This window comes from Porites lutea, chromosome 5 (assembly GCF_958299795.1).
Source record: "Porites lutea chromosome 5, jaPorLute2.1, whole genome shotgun sequence".
Classification (NCBI taxonomy): Eukaryota; Metazoa; Cnidaria; class Anthozoa; order Scleractinia; family Poritidae; genus Porites; species Porites lutea.
In genome coordinates, this window is record NC_133205.1 from 10352657 (window position 1) to 10375362 (window position 22706).

Genomic DNA, 22706 nt, shown 5'->3' on the forward strand with positions numbered 1-22706 from the left:
CCAAGCCTTCACAGTTTGATTGACGTCGCAGAAAAACTTAAATTCCAAAGACGGCGCAGGTCACTTGTTATTAATCCTGGGAGATCCAGGGGCAGCCAGTCGGGCGGAGAGAAAAGGCGCGACGAAATTTTTCAAGCACGGAAGCTTTCTTCGTGTTTTTTCACCAGGACCGACTAACTGCCCCTGGGTTTTCGAGGATGCGTGTCATCCGAAACGGCTGTAAACAGGAGGCTGTCGTAAAGTGATTGCAATACAGACTTCGTCACTCGTCAGACGAAACGGCATGTGGAAATCATGAGTTTTAAAGCAGAACGTTGAACGATAGCGATGAACATTAAAAAGGCCAAAACGAAGAAATGAGGAAGGGAAAAAAAAGAAAGAAAATGGAAAGGGAAAAAAAGAAGTGTTTGTGTTCCCATGACCCTCTGCAAGCCTGATTGATCTCCTTATAGGGTTGACAAGAGAAGCAATAAAAGAACCCCCCTATTGGCCGCATTGTTGTTAGTATATAAGTCCCTCGCGTCGAACAAGAAGGTGGCTTTTCGAAAGCCCAGCGCTCTGTAAAGAAGTAAGATTACTGATCGCGAGCTTAAAAATGACCAATTCAAACCAAGCGGTAAGTTCCTTGGTAGTATTTCACGTTTATTTTTGCGGAAATTGGGAAACATCTGTGAAAAATGTCATTTTCTTCAGTCAAAGGTATACCGTGGCGTCATCGAAGATGTGATCAAAAACGTGCGAGAAAGCTTTTTGAATGAGGGCGTAGATGAGCAAGTGCTTCAAGAACTTAAACAGGTAAAGGTATCTCTTATAAGCCAAGGCTAAAAACAGGAAAGGTGTTGCTCGCTGCTGTTCTTGCGGTCTTACTGAATTAGAATCTTTACTCGACAACTGACTGAAAAGGTTTCTTTATTGGGCCGTGTTAGAAGCTTATTGTGCGAATATACCCGTAAAACTTGTTGAAATGTTGACCATCGTGGCTTTTTTCTTAAACGCGTGATCTGAAAGTCACAAACAGACCATGTGCAACAAGTGGATGTGAAATTGAAAGAGTACGTCGTCTTGCCCAGACAAATTTCCCTCGAGAACTGATCAAGTTTTGTGTCGCTATTTGACCAGTGGCTTTTTGTGTTGGAACATTGTGAATGTGTTGAGCCGCACAAAATTCTTCGCCTAAATACATAAACTTTAGCGAAGATGAACTTAAGCTTATCTCTTGTGCAGCGAAATAACGAACGCAAAAAACTCTACTCTATGTAAATTCGGCGCTGAGGATGTGGACCACTTTAAAATCCCCGATCGAAACTCGCACTATGCGAAGGACTGGGACGAACTTGATTGAGGTCCCTGTTGCAGCCATGTGATGTTACCCCAGAGAATTGTACGTAGCCTGCATAGCTGGCGGGATTCTTATGTCTGGGGTACTTTCTTGGCGGCAGAGCCGCCACGCAAAGCAAGTGGCAAAGCCACAAGGGAAAATCCTGCCTGCCACATTTCTTATGAGTTTTGAATGCTGCCCGCTTTTGTCACCCTGTTTGGAACCATTTGATTACCCAATCTGGAAGAGTGGTGTCATACAAAACTGACATGCAAACGAGCCAGGCCAAGCATAACAATCAAGCCACGAACAAAACAACAACTTGTTGAAAGTTATTCAGGATCCAGGGAGGATATTCTGCAGTTACTCCAAACTTGAGAAACTAAATCCTTTATTAAATGGTCATTTAGCCGCAATAAAAAGCTTTTTGCTTCAGAGAGGTCAAAGAATTCCATAAAATGCTTCAGAGGTCAAATTCTGTCACAGACAAAATCCACAGGAAATCAATGCTGGAATGCACAGGAAACACATTGGCCTCATGACCTCTCAATGGTCAAAGATAACTTTTGCTCAGTCAAAACGAAGAATTCTCCACAGCATACTGCACCCGTTTGTCTTTTGTCTAAGGTGCAGGTTTCAATGATCAAGCGCTCTTTTGATGTTGAGCTCAGAGTTTGCACTGCATGACAAAGGGCATTATTGTCTGATGCTCTTTTGTTATATAGCCAGTTTCCAAAAGAAATTAGTTTCTTTTTAATGAAAGGATAGGATGTGTCTTAAATTTTGAGATCCATTTCCTTCAAGCATTTTGAGATCCATTTCTTTCAAGCACAAATCTTATTGAGGAGTGGAGCCTACTTTAATAGCTTGGTAAATGTGATTTCATTTCCACATATCATGAACGCACTAACTTTCTTTTCACTAACTTTCCTTTGGGAGATAGTAGAGATATCAATTATCATTTGATTGGCATTTTATCACTTCTCAGCGAATTAGAAACTCCCGTAAGCCTGGCTGCGGACTATTCGAAATACCCAAGAATTGCGGCAGGTGGGACTTCAAATTGACTGGTATACCCACCCTTCTTGCAGCTCCGCCACCAAACAATACGGCACTCCTACCCAAGTCCCGCCAGCTGCGCAGGCTAAGAGAATTGTTTCTTTTATATGTTGCCTGAAAAGACAAAAGCAAATTCCCTAGAGAGAATATCACTTGGTCTGAATTGGGAAAACAAAACTTACAAGCTACAAAGGTCCATTGAGATATATTGCATGAAGCATCATGTTGTTTCACATGTGTGTTTTAACTGGAGAACTTCAGTGTATGCCTGGGAGAGGGTAACAAATAAATTTTTAAAGAAAGCTTTCAATAATTGAATGCTTTCTTATTACTGCCAATTATTTGCAGTAATAAGAAAAGTCGATAATAGACAAAAAAAAGCCTCTGTCTGGTCCCTTTGTTTAAGAGAAATATTTACTAAATACTAAATATGAACTTCTGTAATTCTTAATCATTCATTGTCACGTGACTAATTCATGTAACTACATTGTTCGTTCATTGCTAATGAAGACTGTTTGATAGAGTCGAAAGCTACAATACTTAAAAATCTGAGACCTTTGGAGACTCAAATATATTTTTTGCCTATACTAGCTAGTTTCAGATACCTTGAATCATGTTGTGATGCTGTTAAAGAACACATGTAGCCTTACCATTATTCTCATTTTTTATGTGCAACCTTTGAAATGAAATCCACTTGGAAACAGACTTCCATCAGTCAAATGGTTCAAACACACTTGTTCCTTTTGATCATTTTAGTGTTAAAAGGTACTTTATTAAGTGAATAAATTATTATTATTATTATTATTATTATTATTATTATTATTATTTTTATTGCTTTTTGTTTTGTTTGAGCAATCAAAATCTACAGTGTATTCTAAGTGATTTTTAGTTTGAATATCACTTAGCAGTCAAAGTTAGGGTAAGTTAGCTTTCGAGTTTGTTACTTTGTGCAGACGATGCATTGTTTGTACTTTTTATGATTTTTCTCATGGTTTATGTGATCACGTAGTTTACATGTGAATTAGTCAGATCAATAACGTGCAACGCATTTTGTACTAGGGCAATTCCATGCGAGACAATGAAATTTTGAATTTTTTGAAATAAATTTTGCACAATGAAACTTAGCCAACAGAAAGCTGAAACAATGGGATGTTTGAAATTACTGAGATCTTGCGCGTCTTGTCCATGTGCTTAATGTGAGAAGGCATGAAAACCAGATAATTTGAATCTCATTATATTTGGAATTTTTGGAAGGAAATTTTAAACAAAGTTTTAACATCTAAGAAAACATTACAGTTACCAGAATCCTTGTTGAATAAATTGCTGATAAACTTGATTGCTTGTATGTCTTAAGATTTGGGAAAGTAAACTTCTACAAAGTCGAGCTGTTGATGGAATGCCTGCAGAGGGACAGCAAACGACACGTCAACAGTATGTGTATCCACATGGTCCACCCAATCCAGGAATGACTGCACAAGCTATGGCTGCCCTAGGAAAAGGCCAGTTAAAACAAGGTTGGTTCTTTGAAGGGTGGCCTGTTAGTAATACCAAGTAACTTTGTCTTTGAATTTTATGTTTTGGAAAGAAATTCTAGTTTGTGTTACAGTACCATAACAGGATGGCTATCTCATAATGTCGTGCATTTGATGCATTAACCCATGGCTCTATTTTGATCATGATATAAAATATATTTAAATTAGCAAGTTACATCTGCGATTGAACTGTATTCCTCATAATAGAAGAAAGAGAAAGCTGTTAGCTAAAACCAGTGAAGGTGACATGATAATCTGGTGATATGTTGTGTGCAATATGACGGATCTACCTGCAAGAAATGTATTTAATCAGAGCTGTCATTAAGGGCCGTAACCTGTAACACCTGTTATGGCTGAGCTCACTTGATGTTACAGGTGATCAAAGTAGAAAGCTAAAGGTGGCACTATAAATTTTTGTGAGATGTTACGGGTGAATCTTCATATGCTATGGCTGCTTCAAAACTTAATGACGGACCTCTGGTAATACTGCAATTCATGTGGCCTGTACTGTAAATGCCAACCCAGGAAACATGCAGAGTTTCTCTGCATGCTTTCTCCTACGCTGTTATTCCCTAGTTTTTTTTTTTTTAATGACTTTAAGAAGGAAGGTATATTTCTCTCGCATGGAAACTCACTGACAGGAAACTTGTCATTATATGTACATTCAATTTATTTATCAAAAAGAGCCTTATATCAGACACTGAAAGGCAAAAATTGATCTCGAAGTCTTGTGACTAGAAATTCATGCCTGATACAGGGTGCATAAAGAAAGTCGGTTTTACGGCTTGCCATTTGGGCAAGTTGTTGCTAGTATGTACTAGCCCAAGAGTCTTTTAAGTAGCCCAAAAAATCTTTTGATGAGCAGCATTGATTATAGTTCTTCTGTAATTTGAATTTCCCCAAAAACTTAACTTGCCCTTCGGGCAAGCTAAGAACAGGATTCACTAGCCTGATTGCAAAATCCACTAACCCCAGGCTATCAAACACGACTTTCTTTGCACGCTGGCCTGATAGCCCTGGGTTAGTGTATTTTGCTATTGGGCAAGTGAAGTTTTTTTGAGGAATTCAAAGTGCAGAAGCAATATAATCAATTCTGATCATCAAATTTTTTTCTTTTTGGGGGGTGGGGGTGGGGGGGGGGCAGTAAGAATGACTCTGATGAGCTAGTAGACACCAGCTACAACTTGCCTGAATGTCAAGCTCAGTAAAACTGACATTCTTTGCACCTTAATACAGTCAATAACTGCTCTCGTTTCATTCTTGTTGATTGTGGTATCAATCGCCTGTGGTGTTGTCTTAATTCTTTCTCTAGTTAATATTGCACCCTCCACTACTGTAAGAGTCCCAGAAGCTTTAACGGCACAACAAGCAGCTAGTGGTCAGACCACAATAATGTACCCTTCAACACATGCGCATGCCCTGGGACAGATGGTGAGTGGTCTATTAGATGTATATAGTGTGTCATAGTTTTAAAGATTGATGTAGGGGTTTTTAATAAAAATTGAAGAAGCCAGAAGGTTTGAATAGAGTAACTGACGGTATTACCAAGGGGGCTGCTAGCCCCCTTTTCTAGAGGGGGGAGGTGGTCTGGGGTCATGCTTCCCCAGAAAAGTTTGAAATTTCTAAGCTCTAAAATGTGATTTTCAGTGTTGTGCAGACTAAATTGACAACAAAAGAGCGTGTTTTTCATTCAAGAAAATGTAGCTTTCATTCGATTCATTTCGATTTATCAGTCACACAATCAATTCCTACGGGCAATGAACAAATGATGAAAGCTAAATTACCAACTTTCGCACGAAACAAATTCTGCATAAACCTTTAAAGAAACTTGTGAAAAATTGACTGAAATATTGTGTTCAAATGACTAAAACATAACTTAAAACCAGTGAAAACACATCATAACTACATTTTGATTCACAGATTTTATGATTATATTTTTTGTTTATAACATTATTCAAACTAGTTGCCTCTTCTTTCTAGAAAAAAATAGCCAACTTCTATGTGCAAAGTAGCGGACACATTTTGTCGGCTGTCGGTGCTTATTGAAACCCCTGTTGATGGTTCGATTATTTTAGAAAGTTTTTTATTAACTGGTCATAAATTAATGTCAAATTGTTGTTGATGATCAGACTGCAGCAGCATCAGCAGCAACAATGGCTATTCCAGGGAGCTTGACTCAAATCCAACCAGGAGCTGCATCCCATAGTAAGTTACAGTAGCATCCTGCTCTCCAATCCCTGTCAATCATGTGTCAATTTGTTCCACACAGACTGTTTTGTCCAGTGGTGCAATACTCATTAGTAGAGGAGTGGGTGATAAAAAAAAGAAGTCATCTGTGACTAGAAGGAAAAATAATAGGCTGGGGACACTTGGAGTATTTTTTGTGAGTCAGAGTAATGTGTTATCTACTTAAATTTTTAAATCAGATAATTATTGTTTAACAGGTTATCCGACAGTAAGGACAATACAAACAACACAACAAGTAGGAAACCTTCGGCAACAAAATTTTACTGCACAGCCTCGTGTGATTGGAACTAATCAACAGCAAGTTATACGAGCAATACAGCAGCAACCAGCCACTGCAGGAAACACGCAAGTCATCCGTGGTGGAACTCAACCGAGCATCATTCAAATGACACAGTTACATCAAGGTGACAAACAGGTTGGTTCAATTATTAATAATAGTAATAAAACAACTGTTGTAAGTGGCCAACTACAATTCACTCTGTGATAAGGGTGATTGACAAAATCTGATGACTGCGTCTCCAATTTGCTAAATCGTGAGATTATGTTAACAGACCCAATTGGACAACATGATGTTTTTGTTACCAATTAACCTTAAGAAATTTGGGATATTTTAGGATATTTCAGCGGTTTTTCCTAGATGTAAAAATAGATCCTATTCAAAATCATGCATGCAATTAATGGCGTGTCTTGTTCAATAATTGGACAGGACTTGCCATTATTATTACTTTTGCATGATGTGAAATGCCCTGTTACGTTGTCCTATTAATGGTGAAATCAGGGTAGCTGATAGGCAATACATGTAGTTATGATTAAACATACACTGTACGGCTGTACAATAACACCATAGAGTTACCTGTACTTTGTACATGTACATGTATAGGCATGCAGTACAGCACTATACTTAATTACACTCCCCAGGACCGTTAGGGCATGGAATAGTCTCCTTCATTCTTTTAACTATGCTTCTAGTGTTTAACAGTTCAAAAGTTATTACAGCTGTACATGCTAATTCCTATCAGCTGCCATAGGAATATCTGTATGTCACTCTCATAACACACACTTCTTTAAGCATCTTTTTTTTTCTTGTCTGATTTTACAGGAGTAGGTGTTTTGTCTTACATGTAGTTATAGAATTGTAGAGGTTGAAAGTCAATTCAGGTCCCTTCCCTGTTTTCATCTCCGGTCAGCCGGTGTTCAATCTAAGCAACGTTTTGTAAACATTGACACAGAATATTTTAATCTGAGGTGAAATAAAATTATTGTGAAGTCATACTGATGCAAAAAAAATTACCTCGAAAATAAGTACGTTTACTATCCTAGGCCTATGTGTAGGTCCAGATATCACCAAAAATTGCCTAAATATGTTTCCACAAAGTCCTTTTTTTTTTTTTAATAATTATCTGGAAATTTTTTCTAAATATCTCAAAAAATTTCATTTCATAAATAACACGACACTATGCATATGAGAGTGTACACTTCGGCATCATGGTTGTGGATTAATATTGTGAAGGGAGAGGAATAATTCCTCTGTAAGAAATGAGGAATTGCAAGAAATCATATGTTTTTGGATTCCCTTCATACAAATACCCTTACTTTTCTCCTTTTATGTAATAGACTTCTTAACTTCTTCACGGGAAGTCTGCTAGGTGTATGACTGCGTGGCTGTAACCCAATTTGATTATAATTTCTGTCATAAATACAGTACAGCTCAGAGATAAGTGACCAACAGACACGCAAAACACACGCACATTTTCTGCGTTAACGCAAAATCATTAACTAGTTTGAAAGCGCATTTTTGAAACTAGCTTTCGCTTTTGTTATGCACTGTTTAATGCTTCATTGTTTTCGCTTTGTTTTCCCTACCCTGGGTAACTACATGTATAACAGATATAAAATCGAGAACAAGCTTAGCCTATCGAGAATCAAGTCAAGGATCGAGTTTTGCGAGATTCACCCATTACTAATTTCTCGCAGTGAAAACCAAAAAATAGCCTGTCATCTAAAATGGCAACACAAATTTCTGCAAATTTCAGGAAATTATGTTCTTGTTCAGCATACAACAAAACTCTAAACAATTACCCTTAAATTCAGCCTTACTTACAGTACAGCCTTACTTTTGGCCTTTTGTCACCTTTTATTCAGAACCAGTCAGTCATTTTTGAAATAACGTTTCAGCTTTGTGATTATCTTAGAGGCCAATTCATACAGCTGTACCACCTACAGTGCCAGCCTCCAAGCTGTTGTTATCAGTATTAATTTTGACTGTTTACTGCAATAAAGGAATCAAAACTGTGAAAAGCATAAAACTGTAATGTACTGTCCCTGGTTATAGGTTTGATGAAGTCTGTTGTTCAAAGTTTCAATCATTATGCTTTGACCCAGACCATTTTTGAAATGCCACGTGGGACATATGACCCACTTTGACTAATTTGACTAATTTCTAGGTTGAACACTGGTCAGCATTTCTTTTTCATGTACAGCTGTAGGTACAGTTTGTATGAATTCGTATTATCTGGCGAAAAAAAAATCAATAAAATGCGATTAAACAGTGGCAGATTTAGGAAAATTAATATGTTATTATTGTTACTAGATGTGTCACGTGTACATGTAATTCTTTTTTCAGCCTTCAGGAATTCAAGTTATTCAGGTAGATGGAGCTAATGATAGTGACAGTGAGGATGATGATGATGATGACGAAGATGAAGATGATGATGAAAAAGATAAATCTAAAGACAATGGGTTGGATGAAGAGGGAGAAGTTGAAGTAAGTGTGAATTTTTAAGGACATTATTAGTTTTAAATACTAAAGGCAGTTTCAAATTATTATTTGTTTGGGGCCAAAAGATTGTGATCAGCTACATTGAAGTCAAGCATGTGCCATCTTAAACTTGCAAATTGTATCTTCATGGCCTGTTAATTTACATCAAGCGGAACCTAAAAGTGTGACCTCCTTTAATTAATTCACATTCTTTCATGCAGACATTATTTAATCAGAAGTCAAGGACAATCTGTAGGAAAGAATGTGTTAACTGTGTAAGAAGGACAAAGATTGCCTGAATACCTCAATAAAATTAATTTGTTATGTGCCAGCCATATAAACTGAGAGTACAGCTCAGATTATGTTGTCAAGAAAGAACAATAATTTTTTTGTCCACTTTGGATAGGAGAAACATAAGTTGGGTAACTAAATCTCATTTTATATCGCTGATGAAGTTCAAGCAATTTGAACAAAATATTTGAATTGCTTTAATTATTTTGCTCTGAGTTCTGGAGTTTGTTGTTTCCAGTAATGTTTTTAGTATTTGTGATAACAAAAGAAAGACTTAAAAACAGGATTGTTTGACAAACAAAATTTTGTCATACAGTGTACATTTGAATTCCTTTAATCAGGTACATGTTTACTTCTTGCAGGATGAGGATCCTCTTAATTCAGATGACGATGTTTCAGATGATGACCCAGCGGACTTATTTGACACTGATAATGTCGTTGTGTGTCAGTTTGACAAGGTGCAGAGACCCATTCTTGTACAGCAATGAACAGGGAGCAAAGCGAGCCAAGTGATGGACTGGGGAGAAGAAAAGGGCAGCAAAGCCCTTCTCTGCTGCTTTCTCTCCTCAGTCCCCTGCCGGCTATTTTTTGCTCAGTCCATTCTCCCTTTTCCTCCTCTAAGGAGTCTGGTCCAAGGCTATCACAGTTAAGGACTCTATCCACAGACTCAAAAATTAGAAGTGCGTTATAATGAATGATAAACATGCAGTAGCACAGGAAAAACTCCTTTAAAAATAAATAAGTAGGTTTTTAGACACATATAACTAATTTTCATACCAATGCACACCGTAAAGAAGTGGGATGGGCAACACTGTGACTTCTCTCTCAATGGACAACTTCTGATTTCCAGTATCCCTCAATGGGTCGTTTCCTTTTTCCAGCAACCCCTGCTTGTTTCTTTCTCCGAGATAGTCGGGTCTGCGAAATTGAGAAAGGGCCAACACAAATATAATACAGGAAGAAACTGTGGAGAGGAAGGGCACCACCACATTTCTCTTTTACCAGATCATGCGCTCATAATTTTTTTTTGATTGTCCTTCACTTTTGCGTCACCCCTACAGTACTATCTAAGAGCCTGGAACAGACTAGTGACAATGAGGTTTATTTGCACAAAAATGAAAATAGACAACGCATGACCTCATTATGAGAGAGAGGTGAGGGGCAACTCAGAAATCGCATGTTTACAGCAAATGATAATATCGCAAGATGGGTGACAGCTATAAAAACTTTCAACATCTCAAAAGAGAAAAACACGACTTCACGTAAGCCAAAACAAGTAAATGCATTATTATTTTTACTATTTGTAAGCTATAAATTTTTTCAAGGGGATAACCTTAAGATATGAGTCGTGGTTGACCCGCTCACTCATACTTCTTTCCTTGTCTTTTTTTAGATCAATCGCAGCAGAAACAAATGGAAATTTTATTTAAAAGATGGAATAATGAATCTTAGAGGAAGAGACTATGTGTTCCAAAAGGCTACTGGAGAAGCTGAGTGGTAGCCTAGGATTCAAGGACGATTAAATTAATATTGTATAAAGATATTAAAATCTAAAATTAAAAGAAAGAAGTAATTTCAAGATGCAGACGTCATAACACAGCGTGTAAATCAAAGCGAGAAGTCCTTGGTGATGTACAAGTGGATGTGGGTGATTCAGTTTTTTAAGACTGCACAGAGTTGTAAATCAGAAGTTATAGTTTCCTAAATAAACTGGTCAGCAAGCACCGGGAAGGGAAAGGAGAGGTTGATGTGCATGCCCCGATGTTGGACGTTTTCCTCCCTTTGCGCTTCATACTCTCTTGTCTATCCTTTTCACGTTGCATCATATTTTGACCATACTCAATCACTTAAAGTGTCTTTTTATGTCGACCCCTCTCCGGCAGGACTTTTAATATGAAAATGATTTAGAATCAAACGTACAGTAGATATAAGATATCCAAGATGCGGTCACGTGAAAACCAGTTTCTCAAGTTCTCTGCTGAAATGCTAACCGTTTACAATTTGAATATTAAAAAAAACGTTGTTTTTGGAAAAGAGGACTTTCATTACGTCATCCTGTCAGGCTTCCATCGGGGGTGACCGTTTTAACCTCCATTTGTATAACGCAAAAAAGTTATGGAACCAACCAAGGAAAATTTTCTGCCAATTCAGTGTGTTAGATTATTGCGATATTATTGTATCACAGTTGATGGTATGAAATGTTGTGGATAATTTTGCATCTCTGAACCTCAAGAATGAAATAGATTTATGCCCTTGGAAGCTTAAGCCCACGATTTTAAGTTGGATATTTCTAAGGTTTTATCTAGTAACAAAAAAATGCATCCGCAAATCGAAAATATGATAAAAGTTTACGTTCGGAAGTAAATGAATAAATAAATCATGAAACTGTGAAGTGTTTTGTGTGTCCTTTCTTTCTTACAAATACAATAGTAATCCACTTAGGCCTATTAATACATTCTTTTATATTGTGCCCTCCGGGGCGTATTTATTTCAAACACATTTGAGGGGAGCGGGGTGGGGGGGAGGCTTAAGTATTTTAACAAAGACGATGGCATTAGTTCTCCATAGAGAACTAGAATGCAAAGTGGAAAAGCTCAAGTGCAAGAAGTCTGAGGTCATGCAGCCGAGGATAAAAAACAAACCCGAACTTCCAGCTGATGATTAAACCATCCCGCATCAGTACACACGAAGTTTTTCGGTCGTGATTGTTTAATACATTCTATCATTTATTAGTGAATAATAATGAGGGGGTGGGGATTATTAACTTTCTTCCCCTGAAGAGGGTGGGTTTATTAGGGAGGGGGTGCTTATTTGTGGATTTAGGGTATGATATGCCTTTCTGATCTCGTTTGAAAGTGAGAATTCTTTTGTATTTTGCACATGCTAACTAGGTCAGAAAGGCTAATTATCTTACATAATATAAAAGAATATACTAGTAATAACCAAAGGTTACGGAGTGCGGGCGACAACGATGGAAGGTCAAAACGATTTTTGCTCCAACGCTGTGCTTTTCGTAAGTTTCACGTGACAGATGCTCAAAACACGCGTGATCAGATTACGAGTGAGAGAAGGTCCAAATGCGCATGATCAAAGTGTGTTCTGTGCATTCCGTTCATTCTTAGTGGGAGTCCAAACGAATGCGGGCTACATACATGAGACGCATGCGTAATAACAACCTGGAGATTAGGATTGCGGGCTCCTCTTGTCGCCCGTAATTAATAGGCCGCCATTCTGAAAGAGGTCTATGATCTTTCACTCTTTTGAAGCTTTCCAATGATCCTTCCAGCGAGAATCCCAGAGGAGATGGGTACGAGGCAGGCTTTACTTTTATAACCGTGTCTACCCGCCCCCCCCCCCAATCCCCCAATCCCCCCGAGAGTTCAGCTAAAAGAGCGAGTGAGAAGGTAACTGTCCTATAGGTGCCCCTATAGGTTAACAAGACAGCGTTTTTGTTTCTCCCCACGTGGTGTTTTAGAAATGGGAGAAGGCTTAAATTTTAGAAACGACCCTCAACGTAATAAAGGGTAATAACTTTTTGCCAACTCTGTAATAATACCAGGCCTTAAATGTTTTGACGCCATGCTAACGTCATCAATGACTTACGTAAGACGTCAGTAAAGGGGCTGTGTCATGGCTGTTTGCTTCATCGTGTTAATGTTGCCAATTCAGGTATTTACTCGAATAAGCGCCGCCTCCTATTTAGCACCGCCATCAAATAAGCACCGCATTCTTGACAAAACGTCTATTAGAAAACTGTTCTCTGCATAACTCGTTTGATGCCAGAACAGTATGAAATTGACGTCTACAATTCATCCTATCGTGTGTACTGTAGCGCTGGAAACATCGATACCCTGTCACCTAAAGGGTTTTTAAAAGCTTCAAAACGAAAGGTTTGTTACAGCACCCAATTGAAAATGAAGTGTACGCATCAGCGAGGTTGACTATTTATGAGAATCTGTCGATTGGGCAAGAAACGAGACTAGTACCTCCGTTGTCCGCATTCAATAGTCAAGGCAGGTCAAACGTACCCCGGCCCCTAAGATTCTATTAATGAATTGATTATTTGAAAAATGAATCCGTTAGTCGTTCCCATAAATGGGGTCAAATTTACATCGGCATTCCTGCATGCGTAATGAGCAGTGAATATTTTACCAGAACGTCTGTATATTTGGTCAGATTGAAAATCTTTGAATGGCTGAATGGATAACATTACTTCTAAGACATTTACATCAATTCAGGGAGACTGAGTTGGTAGAAATTCCATAGCTGATTCGAGTAAATATGATTATTGGCAACATTATCATAATGATACAGCCCTTTTAACGACGTGTTACTTACGTCATTGATGACGTTAGCATGACGTCAAAAACATCTAAGGCTTAATGTGATCACTCTTAAGAGTATCAGACATTTAGGGCAAAAGTTATTACATTAAGGACTTCATTACTTCGGCGGAGCGCGAAGTAAAGGATTCGCGACGCCCAGGAATGTATCAGAGTTGATGTTTTTGGGAAAAGATTGAGCACGTTAAGTCTGTAGGTTTTCGGTTTTATTCGGCGACGAAGTGAGAGCCGAATTATTTCGAGATATCTCGAGATCACTTCGATTTCTTTGATTTATTCTTTAACTTATTGGAGGAAGAAAGAATTATTATTTGGGCGTGGCCCAAATAGAGTAATGGCAACGGCTTGTTTTGACGCAAATGTGCAATAGGCACGCAATACGTGCTAACGTAAACAAGGCAAGTAAACAAGCGAGGCGATGCCAATGTCTGCCATGCGAACGTCTTTTACATGGTAAGAGGCATGTGGGAAAGAAAGCTCTGCTAGCACGGCACTTTTACGATCTCAAAAACTAATCTGAATCTTCAGTATTTTTGCCTCATCGAAATTTGGAAGTATGAAGTCCAGGAATGAAATCTATCAAAAATATTTGGAATATTAACGTCGGGTTTTGGTCACAATAAGATCACAAGCGAAGAACCTTGAAACACGGAAACTCACAAAACGGATCGAAATCCACCAATCACAAATCACAAACAATGACCTTTTGAACCAGTTGAAGAAACCTTTCGTTTCCTAAGAGGTCTGCTAAGATGATTGGCGTCTGACATTCGAAATACTGTACCTTCAAAACGGCATAGCTTTTACTTGTTGTGCTAATTATCCTTCAAAACCATCGGTCGATTCTAGCTCAAAAACTCTCAAAGCGGCGGTTTAAATGTTAAAGCCCGTGGCTGGTTGAAATCGACTCTTGTTTGTTTTCAAACGATTTAGGATGGATCGAATCGACTTTGGATCGATTATTATTTTATCAGCTTGTGGTACGAACGAAACGTTTTTCTTCTCGATAAAGTTCACTCAACAAATTTAGAAAGATTTACTTGACTTTTCATATGTGGAACGAACTGACTATTTTATGGAACGATCTGACCATGGAACGAAATGACCGGTTACCCTCGCGTCATGCACCTAGCAGACTACCGATGAACAAATTAAATCTTTGTTACAGAAAACACGGAAAGTCACACTTTTTGTACGGAAGAGTATTCGGAAAAATGCACCATTGTCGTCTGAAATTCATTGTTTTTTGTCATTAAAAATAGAAAAGGTTTACCCTTAAACAGGTACAGAAGTAACTGTAACAGTGTGAAGTTTTTACTTAAGGGGCGACTCCAAAACTAGTTCATAAACGAGGGGAGGTGTATCTGTCGTCTAAGCATCAAAGCACAGGCGATTTAGGTGGAATGAGATATCCAAATAGGTTTTTAACAATTTGCTCCTCTGTACATGCAATTATCCATTTAAAAAAATTGAATCACCGGGTTAATTTTGGCCAATTTAAGCTTTGTACTGATATGGAACTTTGTACTGATATAGAGAAGAATCCAGGACCTTTAGTTTATGTAGATGCTACAAAAACAATTCACGCTCCATGTCTCTTCAACATGTCAAGGAAATGTTACAGTATTTAGCGAAAATGCTGGACAACAATGTTTCGCAATGAGTCTGTGCGCTTTAATTTACAGTAAGATAACAAAGATTACTTCAGTTGATGATATGACTCAAATAATGATTGTTGGTATTCAGTTATATTCTAGTCTGTCACTGCTTGCAAAACAATCTATGTTAATGTTAACAGAATTGCCAGGAATGGTTACAGTGTTTGAGCAATTTTATCCAACTTGAATACAGTAACAGTTATACTTGTAACATCCATCACTACTGTATATGCCACTCACAGGGAACTGCATTTGAAACACTCTTGGCACTGAACTACAACTCATTCATTTTAACGGTGGCAATTATTGGTGTTGGTATCTACAGCATTGAGGCTGGGGGATATAATGTATTTGATTCTCATGCTAGAGATATGTATCACAACAGTCATGGTGAAGGGACGTGTATTTTTGGAAATACCATCCATGCATAAATTAGTACAATATTTTCAGACTCTACATAGGAATGAGGATATATATGAACTTAAAGTGTACATATTGCCACCTTTGAACCTCATTTTTTCTGAAGCAATTTTGAACATTGTAGTATATCAAATGTTAATAGTTACCAATGTTCCTGTAAACAGTGCTGCCCTATAGCAGTTTATGCAATGTGTTACTCTTTTATTAATCCTTGTGGATACTGGACTTAACCAACTTTATTTGCCCTTGTTAGTAACCGGAATACACTGTACTGTGCGATAGGTGTGGAAACACGTCTGTCAGTATCAGTGGAACTGAGATAAACCTTACTCTCTGGGCTGTAACCACTTAAGATGATTCCCTAGTAAAAGAGCCTAACATAGATTGTAGATGAAACTTGGTACACTGTTGTAACAAGTCAAGAAGATGATAAAAAGGTAATAAAAAGTGGGGGTCACCGTGCTCGTTTTGACGTCACAACGCTGACAAATACGGCTATTTTGGGCCCTTTGACAAAAACCGCCCGCAGCCCAAAACTAGACAAAAAGGAAATATTTTTTAAATGATGTATGTGGTATCGCACAGAATTTGACTTTAATGTATTGTTTATCCACTTACGTACCAGAAAAATGCCTTTTAATGCCCTTGTTTTTACTTTACGCTCCAAAGTAGAATTAAATTGGACACGCGCTATTCGGCACGTGATAACTCAATCTGTACAATTTAGTAAAATTGCCGAAAAACTGAACATAGATTGTGTCAATTTTTTTCTCACTGTAAGGAAGCACTGTCCTTATTAAAATCATGAAATAAAAAATGGAGATCACCGTACTCGTTTTTGCAGTAGAGCTGCAGAAAGTGCGCACCAAATGCATTTTCCTTGATTTTTGAGAGAGGACTGGGGCGAGTTTCAAAATAGAATATACGCGAAAGGGGGAAGAAAGTATTAAAAAATCCGTTTTTACAGAATTTACATCGAGATATCACTTTTAGGACACAATGTGATAAAGAAAGTGTTTAAATGAAAATCAAGGTGAATAAGCAGAAATTAACATCCACTATCGAGGTTCTCCGTGAGGAAGTCGAACTCAGCAACACGCGTACTGCTTCCGTCATGCACATTCCCACCACATTGAGTCTCACCTCGGCAAGAAACAACTGCAAGCAAAAATTGCAATAGCGTTTCTCTTCGGTCAACTTCATTTTAATAATGTTACTTCACATGCTCTTTTTTAGGGAGGCCATCTTGTTATGCGCAGTAAGAGATGCGCAGTGCAAAACCAGGGAATCACCTTAAGTCCTGTTGCAATTTGGCTCCAAGCATGTCTGCATTGAAGATGTGCATATTTTCAAACATTGTCATGAAATCAATTGTTGTGGATTGGCAAACAAGTGGAGTAAAGGATTTGTCTTCTCTGGTAAGATGTGATGACAGTTCTTCAGCTGTAATAAGGCATGTTCAAATTATCATACCCGTAGTACGACTACGCCCAAATGTACGCTCCCACAGCGTCTTGTTTCAGAATATCCTGACAAATCCCATAATTGTTACTCTTCAACCTCGTCTCCAGGGTCTTCTCGCTTTCCAATATGGCGGCGGCAGGAGAGAAGACCCTGGCACATAGCGAACTAAAACGATTGCTGATTGGTGCATTCCACTGGGCGTTCATACGTGCGCTCTCATTGGTTTATTCCTTCCAAAACAAAGATGTTTACCCTTTGAGGGCTTCGTAGAGGCTGAGAAGTGCTTTCTTCAGTGTTTGAGACCTAAAAGGTGGACAGAATTCAGGTCTGATTGTTCGAAAAACTGTGACTGTACCGTTGGAAGGCAAAGATTCGAATATAGTGATATCTGAAATGGTAATCGCTGGGAATATTATAACGCGTAGAGGTATTTCTGTTGCTCGTGCTATTTGGTTTGTGTGTTCTAAATTACTAAAGATTTGTTTCTTTAATTCCCGATTTGTCAAAGAACACTTGAAAGGCTTCAGCTTATCAATAAATTTAGCTGTCCGTTTGCAAAGGTTTAGTATTGTTCTGCCTTTTGTTTTCTTTGAACAAAAGTGTATGCATAATATTATTAATGTATGGGGTTGTACTGAAATCTTGCATAATCTGCGCTTTGTTCCAGCAGTTTTTTGTCTAGTGAAACATTTTTTTCATTTGATCGTAACATGCATGGGCCTAACCTATTCTTCTTTTAAGTTTTTTCACTGTGATTTTGAAGGGGGATGAGGAGCGAGAGAGGCAGATATCGAGACAAAACTAAAAATTGAAGCCAAACATAGTGTCGCTATCCTTTGATATTTTTAATCCTGACTTTTCGTTTATTCAGTTTTTAGTGTCACAATAATGATAATTTATTATTATTTGCTCATTTCATTGTCAGTAAAATACAGCTAAATACAGAGAAATTGGGAAAATAAACTGTTTCCTTTTCTCAGAAATGAAAAACTTGCATATTAATGTATTGAAGCTTGTGGGATTTCTTTCTAGTTGCAAAAATAAAATAATGAAAGCACGTGATGTCTTTTATTTTATCAAGTTGAAAACAGTGATCAGCCCATGCAAGGAAATCTGACACTCTTGGATTCTCAATTCTACTCCATGGATACCGCATTCCGGATTCTTTGTCAATGGAACTTGGATTCCGGAATTCAATTATAAGTGGGATCCAGAGTACTTGACCTTCATTCCAGATTCCAAGAGAAAAATTTCCTAGATTCTGGATTCCATTACATGGGGTGACAGTGACCCTATATGAGATAAATACGTTTTCTGTCAAACTAAAACCTGTCAATTGAGCTTCTAATTACGGTAGGCTAAGTGTGCATGTTGTTCTTGTCACTATATGCTTGAAAAGGGGGTTTGTGGACCAGGTGAAATAGTGGCTGGTACTGTAGCATTCCAAAACCAGCTGGGTATGATTATGAAGCAGCTATAATTCAGTTCTAAAACTTGGATTTACAAAAATAAACTGCTTCAAAGCGTGCATATATCTCCATCCACTGAATAAACAAGAAGGGGCCTGTATCATCTTGATCATGGGATTTTTCATCTAGGGATGCCAAGGCTTTTGAAGTGTTTTGCGCCAGAGTCCCCATTAGCATAGTGAGCTTTTAATTGCCTAGTCACGGCCAATGAGTTTCGGGTCACATTGTCCCAAGCGAAATACTGAAACAGTTTCCCTTCAGTTTGCCTAACATAAGTCACCGAAATGAATTGACCAAGAAGGCCTGAGAAAATGCCACACAGGGACAAGGCAAGGCTCTTAGCTTGTTTAGGTGTTGGACTGTGAGGTTGCAGCTGTTAGATGTGCTGGCTTAAATACTTCCTTCCGATACCTTCCGATACCTTTGTCCGAGACTGGAGTGGAAAGGATAACTGGATTTTCTTTCCAGTGGGTCTCGTAGTGGTCGCCTGATTTGACCCTGATTTGACATATTTGTGTGCCCAGTTTGACACATTTGTACGGCATGTGAGCCTGATTTGGCTTATTTTTTAGCCTGACTTATTTTTTTGCCTGATTTGGCATAATCTTGAGCCTAGTTTGGCATATCTATGAGCCTGCTTTGGCTTGAGTTGTGAGTCTGATTTGGCATATCTGTGAACCTGCTTTAGCTTATTTTTGAGCCTGATTGGGCATGTTTCAAGTCATTTTGGTGTCGGCTCGTTTTGGGCCTGTAATATAACTTTTTCAATTCTTCTTTGCGCAAATATTTTGCTCAGCGCCTCCCTTGTTCGATGTGTTTTGTTCAGTTAAGTAATATAAATAACGCTGTAGTTGTTTTATTTTTACACTCTTTCCTGTTATTTTAGTTGCCCTAAATTCCAGGTTATGGCTTGAAACAGCCCCCCTTGACTTATTCTTCGCTGAGGGATACAGTTCCAGGCCTGTCTGGTTTGCATTTGGACGCTAACGCTCCATCCACAGTCTTGAAGATACGGGTCTGGCTTATTGTGGTGGCGTGAGTGGGCTTTATCGAAGACTGGTGTTTCTGCTATTCGAAAGACCTTTGTATGTCTCATTGTATCTATCTAAATTAGCTTAGCCTTCTGTGGATAAGACTGGCGCATCTTATTTAGAATCTACTGTTTACAGTATAAGTTGGGGCCATGCAGTGGCTGGTGTTTAAGTTTGTTTGTTTGCCACGCCTTGCTTAAGTTTCCCTTTAAATTAGAGGACGCCAAAAGAAGCTGGGCTTGCGCGCCCTGTTCAGCCTAAGTAGCTGCTTTCTGTTAGTTCTGTCAGGCGATTGTTGCAGATTTTGCTTCTAAATCGCGATGTTTTCCATCTAAAATATGTACATGTAATAGTTTTATGTCGATTTATGTTTCCGTGCAAGTGCAAAGTAGTCTATTTTGAATTCTGAGGCCTTGTCCCGTAGCTGAGACCTAGTGTTTTATTAAGTTCTCGCCTCAGTCCTCCTCTCCGTTTCCATTAGTTCGTAGAATTGTCCAAGCTCAATCTTAGGAGTACGGTATATTATACTTTCATTCTAGTGCAAGTGTTTCTTTATTCATGTTATTTAGGAGAGGAGTTTAAGAGGCATATTAAGCCATTAGCTAGTGATGTGTCTAAGTAAGTATGGCTCCCACAAGTGAGTGCGAGTCTTACGCGGCATCCAATACAACTTGTAGGAGAATAGCTGGTGGTTTGTCAGATATCCACGCCGGTTGGAGGTGCGAGTCCACTAAGCCGACATAGGCATTTTCGGCGTGGTCTTAACGAGCTCTCCGTTTCTAGGTCACTTTCAGTCCAGGTGTATTTCATAGAGATATAGATATATTTCAGTATATTTTCCAGAATTTGCGTGTAATTGTTAGAGCTTAGCCTTATCTAGGTCACTTTCAGTCCAGGTGTATACAAGTTTTAGTATTTTTTCCAGTATACACGTGTAATGGTTTTATTAGAAGTTCTGCTTTTGTCTATTGCAGTTCTGAGTAATTTGTTTAGAGTCCTGGCGGGAGACGAAAGTTGCGCCTGGCCCGCAACAGATTTCCTGTGCTTTTTTCCCTACGAGGGTTTTTGGGACAGGTTTTTTTCTGGCGACCCTGGCACACTTACATGTAACTTAAAGGTTATGTGGCTTTTAGTTTTATTTCATTTGCTGTAGTGTTTTATTTTTTGGGAATAATTAAAGTGGGTTATGGCGTTGCACCCAGGCCATATCCAATATTCTCCATGATTTGTTGCCCATGTTGTTTCTTGTTTTTCTATTAACTTCTAGAAAGTGCAGAATCATTTTTTCAATACACAGGGCCATATTGTAACGAAGGAGTTTAACATAAAAGCAGCCTGCATAAAAGAGACAAGATAACAAACGAACGGTGAATTTGGAGAAATGCAGTCGCTGTTCGTATCATAGGCGGCCCAGACGTAGTTTGTGTCGATATATATATATTATCTATTGGAGGCTTACGAGCAATGGCTTCAACGTTGATGGACTAGGGCGTATTTAGGACGCTGATGAAATATTCCACCCATCTCTCCAGGATGGCGTTCTTCTCAGTGAGTAGCGTTGTTCCCTCTCAACTAACCAGTGGTGATGTTTCGGAGGACTGAGGCTCATAAATGTTCTTCAGGCATTATAGAAGCGTTCAGTTTTGTTATTGCCAGCATATGCCTTTTTATTGAAACAGGCGTCACGGCGCCTTGAGGCTGAATGCACATGTTGAGTTTTCAGATGATGTCCGACAGTCTGCTCTGCACATCCCCCTTATCACTCTAACATCCTGCCTGTCTCTTCTCTAGACGGGAACATAATCGATCGTATGCCAAAGGTTGCTGCGTGGGTGCATCCAGTACGTCTTGGTGTGGGTGGGTAGCCGATAAACTGCAGTGTGAGATGCAAAAGTCTCCAAAAGTAAGTCCTCGGCGAGAGAGCCGAAAAGCCATGAGGCGATCGTTGCTTCCTTGGGGAATGTTGGTAAACTTACTGATCCGATATGTTTTGACAGCAGATCCCACTCCTGCCTCACGATGTTCTTCACTGTAGCAATCGCTCGAGAAAAAGCCAGGCTTCGATCAACTGACTTTTATTTGCTAATCTGTTTCATTGCGCTTCGATATGAATGTTGTATGTGCCCAGTTCTCTGGCAACTAGAGCTGTCCGACTCAGGTCTGTAAGCTTTGGTGCTGTCCATAAGCGTATGCACATTCCATGTGCCGATGGTTCGCGATGTGAACTTTGTTTTCATCTTGATCTTTCGACCGCATAGATAGGATCCCCTCCTGCCGCGGTAAGCTGAGGCAGCCTTTGCTGGGAGCACCTTTTCTAGCCCCTTCCTCAGGCAATGGAGGAACGCAGAATTCCTAAAGGGGAATGCTCAGACATTCAGGGGATATGCCTAACTCCACGGCTCCTTCAGTCCAGTAGCGAACGAACCTAGTACGGTTGCGGCGAATCCGCACCTGCGGCCTCGTCACTCGCCCTTTGCGACAGACACTCATGATCAAGGATGAGTGAGTACGATATCTCAGTGACTTGCAAGTGAATTGGATTAAAGTGTGGGAGAGTTGCGCCGTGTCGTGAGCCTCACTCTCTCGTCCTGAGATTTTTAGGCCCTTTCGCGGGACAAAGGCGAGGTGGCTGGAGATAAAGTGGGAAGCTTTACAGCACAAGCTGCATGCAAGCCGTTGGCTCATAATGAGCTCATTCGCCCTTTGACAGGTTTTGTTTTTAGTCCTGCTGGGTGACTTTCCACCTTCCACTGACACCATTCTACAGTTTAGTGGCCGCGACAAAAAGAGCTCAGTTCTAGCTCTTTGATAAGACAGAGTAGTGAACGTGAACCTGATCTTATAGTTCGTGATGGATGATAGACTTCTATTAGAGGATTCAAGTAGTCTACCAACTGACCATTTATGGTGCCTTGTAGGTTAAGCGGACTGTTGAATTCACTCCTAGCCAGTGCAAGTTTTGTTAATACAGGCGTGCAATGGTCGGAACGTCACTGTTTATCTCTTTGATATTAGGGTATGCCCTTTAAACACTGTTGCAGTAATCTAATCGAAAGTAAAAATTTTAAGCCCATCATATGAGCGATATTTTCCTGTACATCCTATTGATCTTATTG

General features: G+C 39.1%; 1 protein-coding gene across 1 annotated transcript; it reads left to right on the forward strand.

Moving 5' to 3' along the window:
* Positions 1 to 484: 484 nt before the first annotated feature.
* Positions 485 to 11557, forward strand: LOC140936868 (transcription initiation factor IIA subunit 1-like). Its single transcript, XM_073386374.1, has 9 exons — positions 485 to 616; positions 694 to 795; positions 3732 to 3891; positions 5222 to 5340; positions 6039 to 6114; positions 6354 to 6571; positions 8780 to 8920; positions 9568 to 9663; positions 10599 to 11557. Exons 1-9 carry the CDS (start codon positions 596 to 598, stop codon positions 10704 to 10706), a joined length of 1041 nt encoding a protein of 346 aa, XP_073242475.1. The 5' UTR covers positions 485 to 595; the 3' UTR covers positions 10707 to 11557.
* The last annotated feature ends 11149 nt before the right edge of the window (positions 11558 to 22706 follow it).

Excerpts from the sequence above, each read along its gene's own strand:
- LOC140936868 (XM_073386374.1), top strand. The coding sequence starts at position 596 with ATGACCAATTCAAACCAAGCG. Across the intron at positions 5,341-6,038 it reads CGCATGCCCTGGGACAGATG|ACTGCAGCAGCATCAGCAGC; the intron begins GTGAGTGGTCTA and ends GTTGATGATCAG. Across the intron at positions 6,572-8,779 it reads TACATCAAGGTGACAAACAG|CCTTCAGGAATTCAAGTTAT; the intron begins GTTGGTTCAATT and ends TTCTTTTTTCAG.